The 13573-nt window shown below is 36.1% G+C and overlaps 1 protein-coding gene across 1 annotated transcript; it reads right to left on the bottom strand.

The window, feature by feature from the left end:
- Window positions 1–203: 203 nt before the first annotated feature.
- Window positions 204–1085, bottom strand: LOC109801977 (uncharacterized). Its single transcript, XM_020363155.2, has one exon. The coding sequence runs from the start codon at window positions 1083–1085 to the stop codon at window positions 204–206; it is 882 nt and encodes a 293-aa protein (XP_020218744.2).
- Between the last annotated feature and the right edge of the window lie 12488 nt (window positions 1086–13573).

Genomic DNA, 13573 nt, shown 5'->3' with positions numbered 1-13573 from the left:
CTTATGATGGTAGTGCCATGAAAGTATTTGGTGTTTCGATCTCCCATTAAGAGCCATTTGCAGCGTGACTTTTGGAACCAAATTATTTCCTCTCGAGCTAATATAGATTCTAATTCAGTCCATAATTCTGATTGAAGTCTTTCAAGGAAACGGTTTGGGCCTTGCATTAGTTTGCCAGCGATCCCATTCAATCTACGAAGCAGCTATTTTTTAGCTTTAAACACATTGCCAAAAGTATTTGAGTTCCATTCTAAGAGAGATTTTTTAATGTGGCCCACCTTTTGATTCCAAGTCTCATTAGCCTTCCATTCACGTTGTATGAGCTCAGGGAATTCATCATGAGTTAACCAAGCCGCTTCAAATCTAAACGGGCGGCGATAGGAACAACGGACAACACCTAAATTCAATTGTAATAAAATAGGAGTGTGATTAGACTTTAGCGGGTTCAAGTGTGTAAGAGAAGCTTCAGGAAAAGCTACTCGCCAATCGAAGTTAGCTAAACACCTGTCCAAGCGTTCATATAGTTGACCTCTTTTCCATGTGAAGGGAGAACCATTAAACCCAATATCCATTAGGCTGCATTGATCTACAAAGTAACGGAAGGCACAGTCCCCACGAAGGTTAGCATTGAGTGCCCCTCCCATCCTTTCGTGCTGATGCAGAACAACATTGAAATCACCAACCAAGTTCCAGGGACCATCAATATGTTTTGAGATCTGGGTCAATTCCCTCCAAAGCATAATCCTATCTTGAGGATGCGGACTAGCATAAACTATCGTGCAGAACCAATGGGAAGAGTCATTCAGAACCTTAAGGTGAATAAATTGAAAGGAGTGGTGAACAACTTCAATATTCCATCTCTTAGGATCCCAAAGACACCAAAGACCCCCAGAGTGGCCTTGTGCATGTACTAAGAACTTCTTCTCGAGCAGGATTCTTCTAGTTACTTCCATAGCTCTTTCACCACTTATATGGGTTTCAAGCAAGCAAAGAAGCCCCACCTCATGGTTATAAATCATATCATTGACTAGTGAAGCAAAACCTTTGTTACCCGCACCCCTACAGTTCCAACATAGAACATTCATTGGAGACTATTTTGGTTTGTGGGCTTAGAGGCCCCTAGGTTTTCTTCTTGACGTATCAAAAGTCTCTCTTCTGCTGGTAAATAATCTTCATCAGGCTCAAAATGGCGTCGCAGGGCTGCAGCGAACGCTGCAGTTTCTTCATCAGGTTTAATAACATGCGTCACTAGGTTACGAAGAAAAGGGTCTTCACTTGACTGGTGGTTTAGTGATCGAAGTCCAGCCATTACACGTTGGGTGTTCATTGCTTGTGTAGACCTATAATCTGGTGTGATATGATTCACATGGTTATTGTCTTTCTTCGGATCTTGAAGGTCTTGAGTTTCTGTGTTTTGTTCCCCACCTTTCTTACGAGTTGCAACAGGGCCCACAAAGTTAATTTTTGGTCTTGGATTTTGTGGATTTTTCCCTCCAAGAGGGTTTCGAACTTTTACGTGAGTTTGCATGGCCTGGGTGTTTTTCGTTTCTGGGTTGTTTTTTTCCTGATAGTCTGTTAGGATCTTATCCTCTAAGGATTTAATCACTTCCTGTTTGTTAGCACCAGAGGATATAATCTGTGTTGGATTAGTATCCTTATTTTTCGGGGTGATATGATTCTTGAAAGATTTCCTTCCTCTCTTGACCAACATCCACGGTCCATAAGGGTTATCTGAATCATGGCCAGATTTTTCGGGATCTCCTCCAGATTTTGTGTTGTTCTCAACCGAATTGCATGCATCCATACCAGGGTTGATTGGGCATGGCAAGTTTGGTTGGCCGCCGCCATGCCTATCGTTCTCGACCTCCATTGCACCTTCATGATCTTTGGGGCAAGAGGTAGTCGTTTCTTTCTCTTGATTAAAACTTTCTCCACATTGATCTTGGCGATGGCCATATCTTCCACACTTGAAACAAATTGCATGCAGGCCTTCATATTCCAGCTTTAATATGTGCCCCATTACGTTTATCATGGACACTAGTTTTCTTTCCAAACTCACTTCCACGCAGATGCGTGCAAATTTACCTCTTGAGTGAATTGATGTGAGTTTGTCAATCTTGAGCATGGACCCAAGCTTGCTCCCCACCCGCCAAAGAAACCTTTCGTTGTATAGCTCAATCGGAAGGCCAGGAATATGGATCCAGGCTGCCACTTTACGAGTCTTTGAGGCGGTTACATTAAAGAAAGGTCTCCACCTTTGCACCACAATATAGTGGTCAGCGATCATCCATGGACCTTCGTATAGTGCATGTCTATAATCTTCTTCTGCAGAAAACTGAACTAGGTAGAAATCATTAGGCATGTCAATGATTCGAACAGATCCAACCTTGACCCAATCACGATAGATTTTGTGTTCAATGGCTTTGAATGAAACCTTCCTTCCTAGCACATTGATTACCAGAGCATTTTTCCATGGTGCGCACCATTCTTCAAATTCTCCTTGAGATATGGAGATCTTAGGGCATGGGTCAAGTTCATCCTCCAGCTCTCTCAAGTGGTCCTCATTCACAGCATTGACATCTTCGTAGTCCTCCATCTCCTTCAGCAGTGACTGGTAGTCCGAGAATATCGTGCCACCACCAATAGATAGCACGCTATCCGCATATGATCTTTTGGACCCATCCTTCCTTTGCATGTCAGCAACGACTTCCATGTGAACGTCGGCATTCCCTTCCTGGTCCTTCGTCTTTACTTTCTTAGTGCTTCTTTGGTCTGCGTTCTCTTCTTCTGGATCGGGAGCCCTTCCAGCGCTTCCCATCATAATTGCTGTCGTCTTCGCTCTCAGATATGTGGACTGCGGCTTGTCAGTTTTTTTTTTATTTAACTCTTGAATTTGGAAAGTTATATATATATATATATCTTAATACTCACATATATAATGTAATATATTAAAAAAGTTAATTTTTGATAAAATAAATTTACAGTATGCATGTTTTGCAGGTCTGGACAAAATTAGGTGTATAGAACCAGTGACGAATGCACGTTGAAACCAGTGGGGGGCAGTTGCCCCCACTACTATTTCACAGATACATAATTTTTATTTTTAAAAAATAATATTTTAAAAATAAAAATTATATTTTAATCAAATAAATATATATGTTTAAATTATTCTATGTATAAAATATAAATTTGTAGAAGAGATTTATTTATTTGATGTCTGTCAAATTTTTGAAGAAAATTAATTCTCTTATGTAATAAAAAAATACTCTTTAATAACGAATCAATTTTGTTAAAAGATATAATTATAATATATATATATATATATCTTAATACTCACATATATAATGTAATATATTAAAAAAGTTAATTTTTGATAAAATAAATTTACATTATGCATGTTTTACAGGTCTGGACAAAATTAGGTATATAGAACCAGTGACGGATCCACGTTGAAACTAGTGGGGGCAAGTACCCCCACTACTATTTCACATATACATAATTTCAATAAAAATTTAAAAACAAATCAACTATACTCACTTGCTCTAACTTTGATCTGAGATCCTTGATGGTTCTCAAAAAATGAATTATTCAATATTTATGTTTCTCCTTCTCTACAGCAAGTATCTGAGCCTGCAAATAAAAAAATTATTAATAAAGGATGCATGATATTCAATCCATTAAATAATGTTAATAAGTCATACATGTGTACAATCTTCTTTTTTGCTTTAGAGATTTTTTCTTTGTTATCTCATTTATTTTTTGCTTATCAAATACTATTATTCTATATGTCACCTGTAATTTTATATAGTTAAATTTTATAAGTAAAAGTGATCTTTAAAAAACCCCAAATCAATTGGGTCATATTGCATATATAATTATTTAGCAAACCCAATAGGAATATAGGATATAAACCATATAAATAATAACTAATATCTTACTCATAAATCTCACAACTTATCATCTTCCTAAATAAATTGACTTGCTAAGAAGAAAAAAATGGTGCATTTGAGAAAAAAACAAAAAACAAAGCCGTAAAAAATTCAACTTGTAATAGCATTCTAATCATCCCACCATCATCGCTACCAATCTTGAGAACATAAATACTTTTTTTTTGTGCAATTGAGAAAGTAAATACTTTGGACATTATAGCATTAACTAGGAAATAAGAATTTTACAGTTCAGTTAATATTAAGTATGAAGAGTGGTTAGTTTGATAAAATAATTTATTAGTTATTATTAGTTTGTTAGTGTTTTTTCTTTTTTTTTTGGAGAATTAGTTTGTTAGAACTAATTGCTAGTTGTAATTAGCTCAACATACAGAGCATCTTGTATCGTTTATCAACCATACAAATTGATTTTCTATAGTTCTCTTGAGGTTTTTCAAACAATTAAGAAAATTTGATGCATGGATGAAAAAAGTAGAAGGTAAAAATGCAATTTCATGAAATCTCAATGGGTGTGTATGTATTTTACTCTACATAATATTAAAATAAATGGTCATCACTCATCATATGCACAACGAAACATTGTTTGAATTGTGTATACTTTCAAGTTCGACATTAATAGGTGAGAAAGCAATAAACAGGTAAATGTGTTCCTAAAGAGGTAAAATGGTAAACTATTGAATTAATATGAAACCACATGACGCAAAAATAACCACTACGTCCTGCACAAATGTTTCATCAAATGAACCGTATTCAAGTAAAGATCCCTCCTAAAGTTACCTTGACAATAACCATTTAATATTTCCAAGTTCCACATCCAACTCGGATCATTTTTTACTTTTCAGTTCAAGTAGGTTCCCAAATAAATTGTCAGAAAGGGTATATGATAACAAGTCAGAGGTGACAATAACACAATATCCAAGGCAAACATTGCCACAATAACATAAATTGTGTTTAAGTAAGCAAAAACAAATGGATAAGGAGAAAATGTAAACCCAGAAACAGAACCTTCTCTCATCCAATTAAATTATACGAGAGTTTATCATGTTAGGGAAGAAAACAAGTCCTTATTAAGAAAATCACCACATCCACCAAGCTCAGTTGTGATTCTACGAGCAGCAGATTGTTGGCGGTATGCATGAAATTTTGCCCACACCCATTGGTTAACTTCAAAATTCTTGTCAAGTCGTTTAGAATCGACATATTTTTTCATTCGAGTTTGCGCTTTAGTCAAATTAGCTTGTAGTGCACTCTGAATTTCTTGTTGATCGATCAACATGGATTCCACTTCTTCTACGGATGTGTTGCCTGGCTTATAGGATGGTAGTAACCTTGGGTTAGAACCATATAATGCCTAATGAGGGGTCATCCTAATTGTAGTATGATATGTGGTATTATAGTTTAACTCTGCCCAAGGTAAGTATGTATGCCACTGATGTGGATGATCAAAAGCAAAAATGCGAAGATACTGCTCGAGGCAACGATTGACAACCTCGGTTTGGCCATCACTTTGTGGATGATATGCCATTGAGTAATGAAGATCAGTCCCACCCGAATGCATGAGTTGTCACCAAAAAGCACTTAAAAATATTGGGTCTCTATCTAAAACAATGCCTTGTGGGAAACCGTGTAATTTAACTACATAGTCTAAAAATACAGTAGCCACAATCTTTGCTGTAAATCCAGTCTTGAGAGGCATGAAATGTGCTATTTTAGTCAAACGATCTACCACAACAAAGATCGCGGTAAACCCTTTAGAAGAAAGAAGGCCGACAATGAAGTCCATTGAAATTTCTATCCATGGAGTAGTAGGAATTGACAGAGGTTGAAGAAGGCCTTGAGACTTGGTAGTGATGTTCTTGGTTTGTTGGCATTGAATACATGTTGCCGCATATTTTTCCACTACCTACTTCATCCCTTTCCAATAAAATTGTTCTGCCACCCGTTTATACGTTTTTAAGGTTCCGGCATGCCCTCCTTGTGGAGTGGAATGAAATTTGTATAGCACCTTTGTCACTAAAGGAGAGTCTCGTGGAATGTATAATCGAGAGCAATATAAAAGAAAACCATTATGAACCTCAAAATCTGGAGGGAGTTGGTTCTGGCAATGAAGTGCATGGAACTTAAGGAGTTCGGGTTCTAATGTATTAGCTTTCCATAACTCTGATATAATTGTGCTTTCCACTTGAGTGTAAATATGATAATTTTTAGTTGGCCGTCGAGATAAAGAATCTGCAGCAAAATTTGTGATCCTAGGATGGTATACAATGTCAAATTCATACCCCAAGAGTTTTATGAGATAGTATTGTTGGTCGGGTGTTTGTATCACTTGTGACATCAACTCTTTCAACATCTTATGGTCTGTCTTAATGATAAATTTCTTTCCCAATAAGTAATGTCGCCATCTCGCAATAGCTTGTGTAATAGCATAGAGTTCATGCACGTAAGTGGATGTGTTGCTCATGCGGTGTGAAAGCTTCTTACTAAAGAAAGCCAATGGATGACCTTGTTGAGTTAAAATCGCGCCAATTCCCTTTGTGCTAGCATCTGTCTCAACCTCAAACGAAAGCAAAAAATTTGGGAGAGTGAGTATTGGGGTTAAAGTTAGAGCTTTGCTTAAGTAACTTGAATGTCGTTTTGGATTTGGGTGTCCAATGAAAACTATCGCGTTTCAACATCTCTGTCAAGGGAAAAACAATGTTGGCATATCCCTTTACAAAGCGACGATAGTAACCAGTGATACCTAGAAACCCCCGTAACTGCTTGATAGTGTGTGGTAATGGCCAGGATAAAATAGTGTCAATTTTAGAGTTATCGACCTCCACACCTTTAGATGATACGACATGTCCCAAATAATGCACTAAATCTTTACAAAAATCACAGTTAGTAAGCTTGGAAAAAAGGGAATGAGTCCGTAGTGTCTCTAAAACCAATCAAAGGTGTTGAAGATGGTCCTCCCAATTCTTGCTATAAGTCAAAATATCGTCAAGGAAGATGGTCACAAAGGTATGCACGAAAGGTCGAAAGATTCAATTCATGTTAGCCTGAAAAGTAGCTGGCGCATTGGTAAGACCAAATGGCATGACCAAAAATTCGTAGTGACCATTGTGAGTACGAAAAGCTATCTTATGTACGTCACTATCCTCCATATGAATTTGGTGATATCCTGAACGTAAATCTAGTTTGGTGAAAATGACGCCACACTTCATCCAAAATCTCCTCAATCGTAGGCATCGGAAAATAATCACGGATGGTAATGGCGTTGAGACCCCGATAGTCTACATAGAAACGCTAAGAGCCATCCTTCTTTTTGACCAGGAGGACTGGGGAAGAGAAAGGGCTCGTGTTGTTACGAATGACACCAGAGTGATGCATTTTAGTCACCAAACGTTCAATTTCCATTTTTTGAAAGTAAGGATATTTATAAGGCCTGATTTGTACTGGTTTTGAATCTGAATGCAAGGGAATGTGGTGTGAAATATCCCTGACAAGTGGTAAACCCTTAGGCTCCTAAAAAACCATAACATATTCTGTCAACAATTCTTAGACTACTGGCGAAAAAGTATAAATCAGTTGCTTTGTCTAGCATAATTGCATAGTGCACAATGAGGAAATATCATCGTGAAGGACCATATAGTTGATGTGAAGGTTTTTGATTGGGTTAGGACTTAACAAATGCTTAGCATGCAAAATGATAGGAGTCTCCTAATAATCAAATTCTATTGTTAATTGATTGTAGTCAGTCAGCACACGACCTAAGCTTTGTAACCAGGATAAACCAAAAACCATATCAGCACCAGAAATTTCTAAGTGGTAGAGATCAACTGAAAAAGAAACGCCTTGTACTAAAATTGGAATATCATAGTTGTAGGTGTTGCACCATATAAAATCATCGCTTCCCACAAAAACTTTGAATGGTTCAATATTTGTGTCGTGAATCCTTAAACGGCGAGCAACCTCAGGTTTTATAAAATTGAATGAACTGCCACTATCTACTAATATGGTAAGGGTATGTTCCTGGAAAGTCCCTTTCAGTCGTAAGGTGTGAGGACTATATTCTCCTGATATGGCATTAAAACTGATTTTTGGATTCCCCGTTCCATCGATGGTTGTGTCATCAAGTGTATCAACATCCAACAACCCATGCATACATCTACCAAATCATTAGGCGCTAACAGGATGTGGCACTTAGCCTAGCAATCGTGCGATGGGTTATATTTCTCGTCGCAATAATAACAAAGTCCCAAACGGTGTCGTTCACGCAACTCTGCCGCAGTAAACTGTTTATATGGAGGTTTGGTCTTTGGTGGGCTGGTGATAAGAGTTATCGGGGTCGATATAGAGGAAGAGTCACAATTCTTATTGGAAACAGTAGAGTGTGAATTAGGTATCCGGTTGACAAGGTTTGATGTTGGTTGTGCAGCAGGGGTTTGGAATGTACTGGGTCACGTGGGAAAAGAAGAAATAACTGACGATTGTTTCAATGATTGTTGTAGAGCGACATAATTTTGTTCATGGAGAAAGGCTAGAGCAACTTCCTCGTGGTAAGTCGGTGGTTTGGCCAGCCGTAATTGGCACTTTAAGTAATCATTGAGACCAGCCACAAAGAAGCTAACCAACCATTGTTCTATCAGCCCAGTGACTCTAGTGGATAGAGCCTCGAATTGGGTTTGATATTCTTTCACCGTGCCTTCTTGTTTCAATTCCTTGAGTGCTTCTTGCGGGTTGGTGTACATGTTTGAGCCTAAACATTTGTATAACACATCAGCAAAAATTTTCCAATCTTGAGTGTAATCGTTATACGGATCATCCACTTGCACCAAGCGTAGGCAGGACCTATCATGTGAAAACTCGCAACTTTGATACGTTGTTCCAAGGGAGTTTTTGCGACATCAAAATATTCCTCCAAACGAAAAACCCAATCATCAACATCGGTCCTGTCAAACTGGGGGAGATTAATCTTGAAATCTTTGGTGGACATGCGTGTGGTGGACAAATAAAGCGAGCTGTGCGGAATCGAGTGTGTAGATGCCGCATCGGGATCTTCATCAACTGAATTCTTCTTTCGTAACAGAGACATGAGCTGGTCATTTGTGTTTCCATACGCTCTTGGAAACTTGAGTTTTGTGCCTCAAGACGAGACAACTCACTTTCGATTTTGCTAAGACGAGTTCCATCAGCCATGGCACAAGCCAATGAAAGCACCAGTGTTAGAACTTTATTTGAGTCAAGCTCCAAAACTCCACGAGAGACAATCTCTCAAATTAATTCATAATTTTTATCTCCCTTTGAAAGTTGCATAATAGACTTATTTATAGAGACACTAGCTAACAAAATCCTAATCTTGTGTCTTTAAGATAAACTAATAGCAATATATTTAAATAACTAAATCTAAAATAAACCAAAGATAAGATATTTTATCCTCTGTTAAATGATATAATCAGTTGCCCATGAAGGTGAACTTTTAATCCTTGGTTCTGTTACTTTATCTTCGTGAGTTGTATCATCTAGGGTTGGCTCACTTCATGGTGATGAAGGCCACTTCTAGGGTTGTTTCTCTCAAGTTGGAGATGGTAGGGTGGTGGTCGAATTAGCCAAGAGTGACTAAGGAATGATATAAAGGCACAAAGACTCTCTCTATATTCAACATCCAAAGTGATTACAAGTTGTATATCCTAGGGTATTTATAGAAGGAAGGAAGCATTAGGGTTGCATTTGAGAGTGCCTTGGCCGAAAAATGCAAGCCAAATGCACTTAAAATGAAACCCAAATTAACCCTAGATGCTACTTGGTGGCCAATGATGGAATCTTTGGATTTGGTTAAGCTACATCTAGGTGCATGATAAGACCATGCATCCTAGGTGCCCTCCACTTGGGCCTAAGCCTTACCAAGTTCAAAAGCAAATCCAATGCTACCAAAAATATAAATCTAGGCTTTTTTCTAGCCCTAATAAAATATTCTAGCTATAAAATAAAATCCTATAATCTAAGGCACCCCATAATACAAGGGTAAAATGAGAAATATAAGTAAAAATAAATCCTATGACTAAGGCACCCCAAAATACTAGGGCAAAATGAGAAATACAAGTAAAATAAATCCTATGTCTAAGATACCCAAAATACAAGGGTAAAATAAGAAATTAAAGACAAGGGCAAAATAGGAATAAAAATAAATGTTATGCTAATAAAAACTTAGGAGCTAAGGCCCAAAAGTAGGCTCACTCTTCCTGTGGTTTTTCAACACTAACCCATTCCTCCTACCTCCTTCAATATATCACCTCTTGGTCTTCTTGGCCATAGTGTTATTCCATCACCATTCCTAATTTCCAAATTACTATAAAAGACTCTAACTAAGTCTAGATAAACAGGGTTCTTCAGAGACATAAAATCTAGTACCCTAGAAGTTTTAAAAATTGTATAACATTCAAACAACTCATCCTCAAAAAAATCTATGCTTATATACTTGGGATCAACAATATTGCACTCTGAAAATAACTAGAAGTACCTATCCCGTTGTTCATCCGTGGAGAATAGAGAGAGCGTCCAGAGTAAGGAATCGAATTCGGTAGGAGGGTCATTGGAGGGATTCCGTCATTGGCAACCGGTGGTATTTGAACGAGAAGAAGAACCCTTTTGGCATTTTGATGATTCTGCCATTGATTGATTGTTTTGAAAAATAAAATTGGTAGAAGTGAAGAGAATTGAAAATGATGAAGAACGCAAGAAACGAGACTTAATTCCGTTAAGAAACGAGAAAGATATTGAGGATTGAAGGTTTTTGGGGTTTTGACGGAGTGGAGAAGATGAAGTGTTTCATGGTGTTCTGCACTTAACTGCACATTTTTAAGTGCAGAGTGGTTGTGTAATTGATTACATAGAAATAGTAATCAATTACACCTTTTCCAGATTTATGCAAACTTTGAAATCGATTACAAGAAGTTAATTTCAATTTTTTCAGTGGTTCCCTGGTAATCGATTACTATCTATGGTAATCGATTACTAACCTTAAAAATTTGGTATTTTTAATATAAAGTCAATAGTTTATGTGATAAGAGTTTAGAATTCCCAATTCTCTTCTAATTGAAAAGAAGTTTTCTTTTGGTAAGGGCTTTGCAAAAATGTCGGCTAATTGATTTTTTGTTTCAAAAAATTCAAGAACACAATCTCCTTTTTGAACATGATCACTAAGAAAGTGATGTCTTATCTCAATGTGTTTGGTTCTAGAATGAAGAACTAGATTCTTAGAGAGATTAATAACACTAGTATTATCACACTTAATTGGAATATGATCTAAATATAAACCAGAATGAGATAGTTGTTGTTTCATCCATAGAATTTGTGCACAACATATCTTCCAGCAACAATATATTATGCTTCAACAGTAGATAAAGTAACACTATTTTGCTCTTTACTATGCCGTGATACTAAAGCAGATCCAATAAAGTAGCATGTTCCACTAGTGCTCTTTCTATCAGTTTTGCATTTCGCAAAATCAGAATCAGAGTAGGCTACTAGATTGAAAGGCATGTTTTTAGGATACCATAAACCTAGATTGATAGTTCCTAACATATATCTCATTATTATTTTCATAGCACTCAAATGGGATTCTTTAGGGTTAGATTGATATCTCGCACATAAACATACACTACACATAATATCAGGTTTAAATGGAGATAAATAGATAAAGGATCCAATCATACCTCTATATTTCTTTACGTCCATGGATTTTTCATCTTCATCTTTGTCTAGGTAGCAAGCAATGCTCATTGGTGTTGCCATTGGTTTGACATTCTCTATTCCAAATCTTTTGAGAAAATCCTTACAGTATTTGCTTTGACTTATAAAAATTCCATATTTGGTTTTCCTTATTTGTAGTCCAAGGAAAAAATTTAATTCTCCCATCATGGACATTTCAAATTCACTTTGCATATCATTTGAAAATTCCTTGCACAAGTAGTGATTAGTAGCTCAAAAAATAATATCATTAGCATAGATTTGTACTAAAAGGATGTCATTCAATTTTCTTTTGATAAAAAGTGTAGCATCAAATTTCCCCTTGTAAATTCTTTTTACATAAGAAATTTACTTAGTCTTTCATACCATGCCCTAGGAGCTTGTTTTAATCCATATAAAGCCTTTTTCAACTTAAAGACATGGTTTGGAAGTTCTGAGTTTTCAAAATCGGGGGGTTGTTCTACATAAACTTCTTCTTGAATAAAACCATTTAAAAAAAGCACTTTTAACATCGATTTGGTATAGTTTGAAGTCCATTATTGATGCATAGGCAAGTAACATTCTAATGGCTTCTAGTCTTGCTACAGGTGCATATGTTTCTTCATAATCTATACCTTCTTGTTGATTATATCCTTTAGCAACTAATCTAGCTTTGTTTCTTATGACTATACCATGTTCATCAAGTTTGTTTCTAAAAATCCATTTTGTTCCTATAATTGGATGATTAATAGGTCTATAAACCAATCCCCATACCTGATTTCTCTCAAATTGAGTTAATTCTTCTTGCATAGCATTAATCCAATGTTCATCATTTAAAGCTTCATCAATATTTTTAACTTCTATCTTAGGAAAAAAAGACATACTATTGCATGCTTCTTTTAGAGAGTTTCTAATAGTTACCCTTTTTGTTATATCTCCAATGATATTTTCAACAGGATGATTTCTTGATATTCTCCACTCTCTTTGAGGATTCATGTTTGGTTGATCTTCTTGTATTATTGAATCCTCGGTTTCTTCATCTTTCTTATCCTTTTGAATTTGCTCATTAATATGAGTATCTTCAAAACTCTCTACAATTCCATCAATAATATTTTTTCTTGGACAAATAAGGTTAGTTTCATCAAATACAACATGTATTGATTCCTCAATAGTTATGGTTCTTTTGTTGTATATTCTATATGATTTGCTATTTATAGAGTATCCAAGAAATATCCCCTCATCAGATTTCGCATCAAATTTTCCTAAGTTATCTTTTCCATTATTAAGTACAAAACATTTGCATCCAAAAATATAAAGATGTGATATATTAGGTTTTCTTCCATTGAATAACTCATAAGGAATTTTCTTAAGAATAGGTCTAATTAAGGCTCTATTCATAGTATAGCATGCAGTGTTAACAACTTCTGCCCAAAAGTATTTAGGCAGTTTTGAATCATTTAGCATTGTTCTTGCTAATTCTTCTAATGTTCTATTCTTTCTTTCTACTACCCCATTTTGTTAAGGAGCTCTAGGAGCAGAAAAGTTATGTTCAATTCCATTTTCTTCACAAAATAAATCAAAATCTTTATTTTCAAACTCTTTTCCATGATCACTTCTAATTAAGACAATCTTAAGGTTTTTCTAATTTTGAATTAGTTTAGCAAATTTTCTAAAGACACCAAATGTATCACTTTTATAAGCAAGAAATAAAGTCTAAGTATATCTAGAGAAATCATCCACTAAGACAAGACCATAGTAACTTCCACCAAAGCTCATAGTTCTAGATGGTCCAAGCAAGTCCATAAGTAAAAGTTCTAAGGGTCTAGAGGTTGTGACTATATTCTTTGGTTTAAAAGATACTATAACTTGTTTTCCCTTTTGGCATGCATCACATAGTTTATTTTTCTCAAATTTAA

Source organism: Cajanus cajan, chromosome 4, assembly GCF_000230855.2.
Source record: "Cajanus cajan strain Asha chromosome 4, NIPB_CcT2T_4, whole genome shotgun sequence".
Classification (NCBI taxonomy): domain Eukaryota; kingdom Viridiplantae; phylum Streptophyta; class Magnoliopsida; order Fabales; family Fabaceae; genus Cajanus; species Cajanus cajan.
Note: the sequence above shows the minus strand (reverse complement) of the source record. Positions and strands in the feature narration are given on the sequence as shown.

Excerpts from the sequence above, each read along its gene's own strand:
- LOC109801977 (XM_020363155.2), bottom strand. The coding sequence starts at position 1,085 with ATGAATGTTCTATGTTGGAACTGTAGGGGTGCGGGTAACAAAGGTTTT.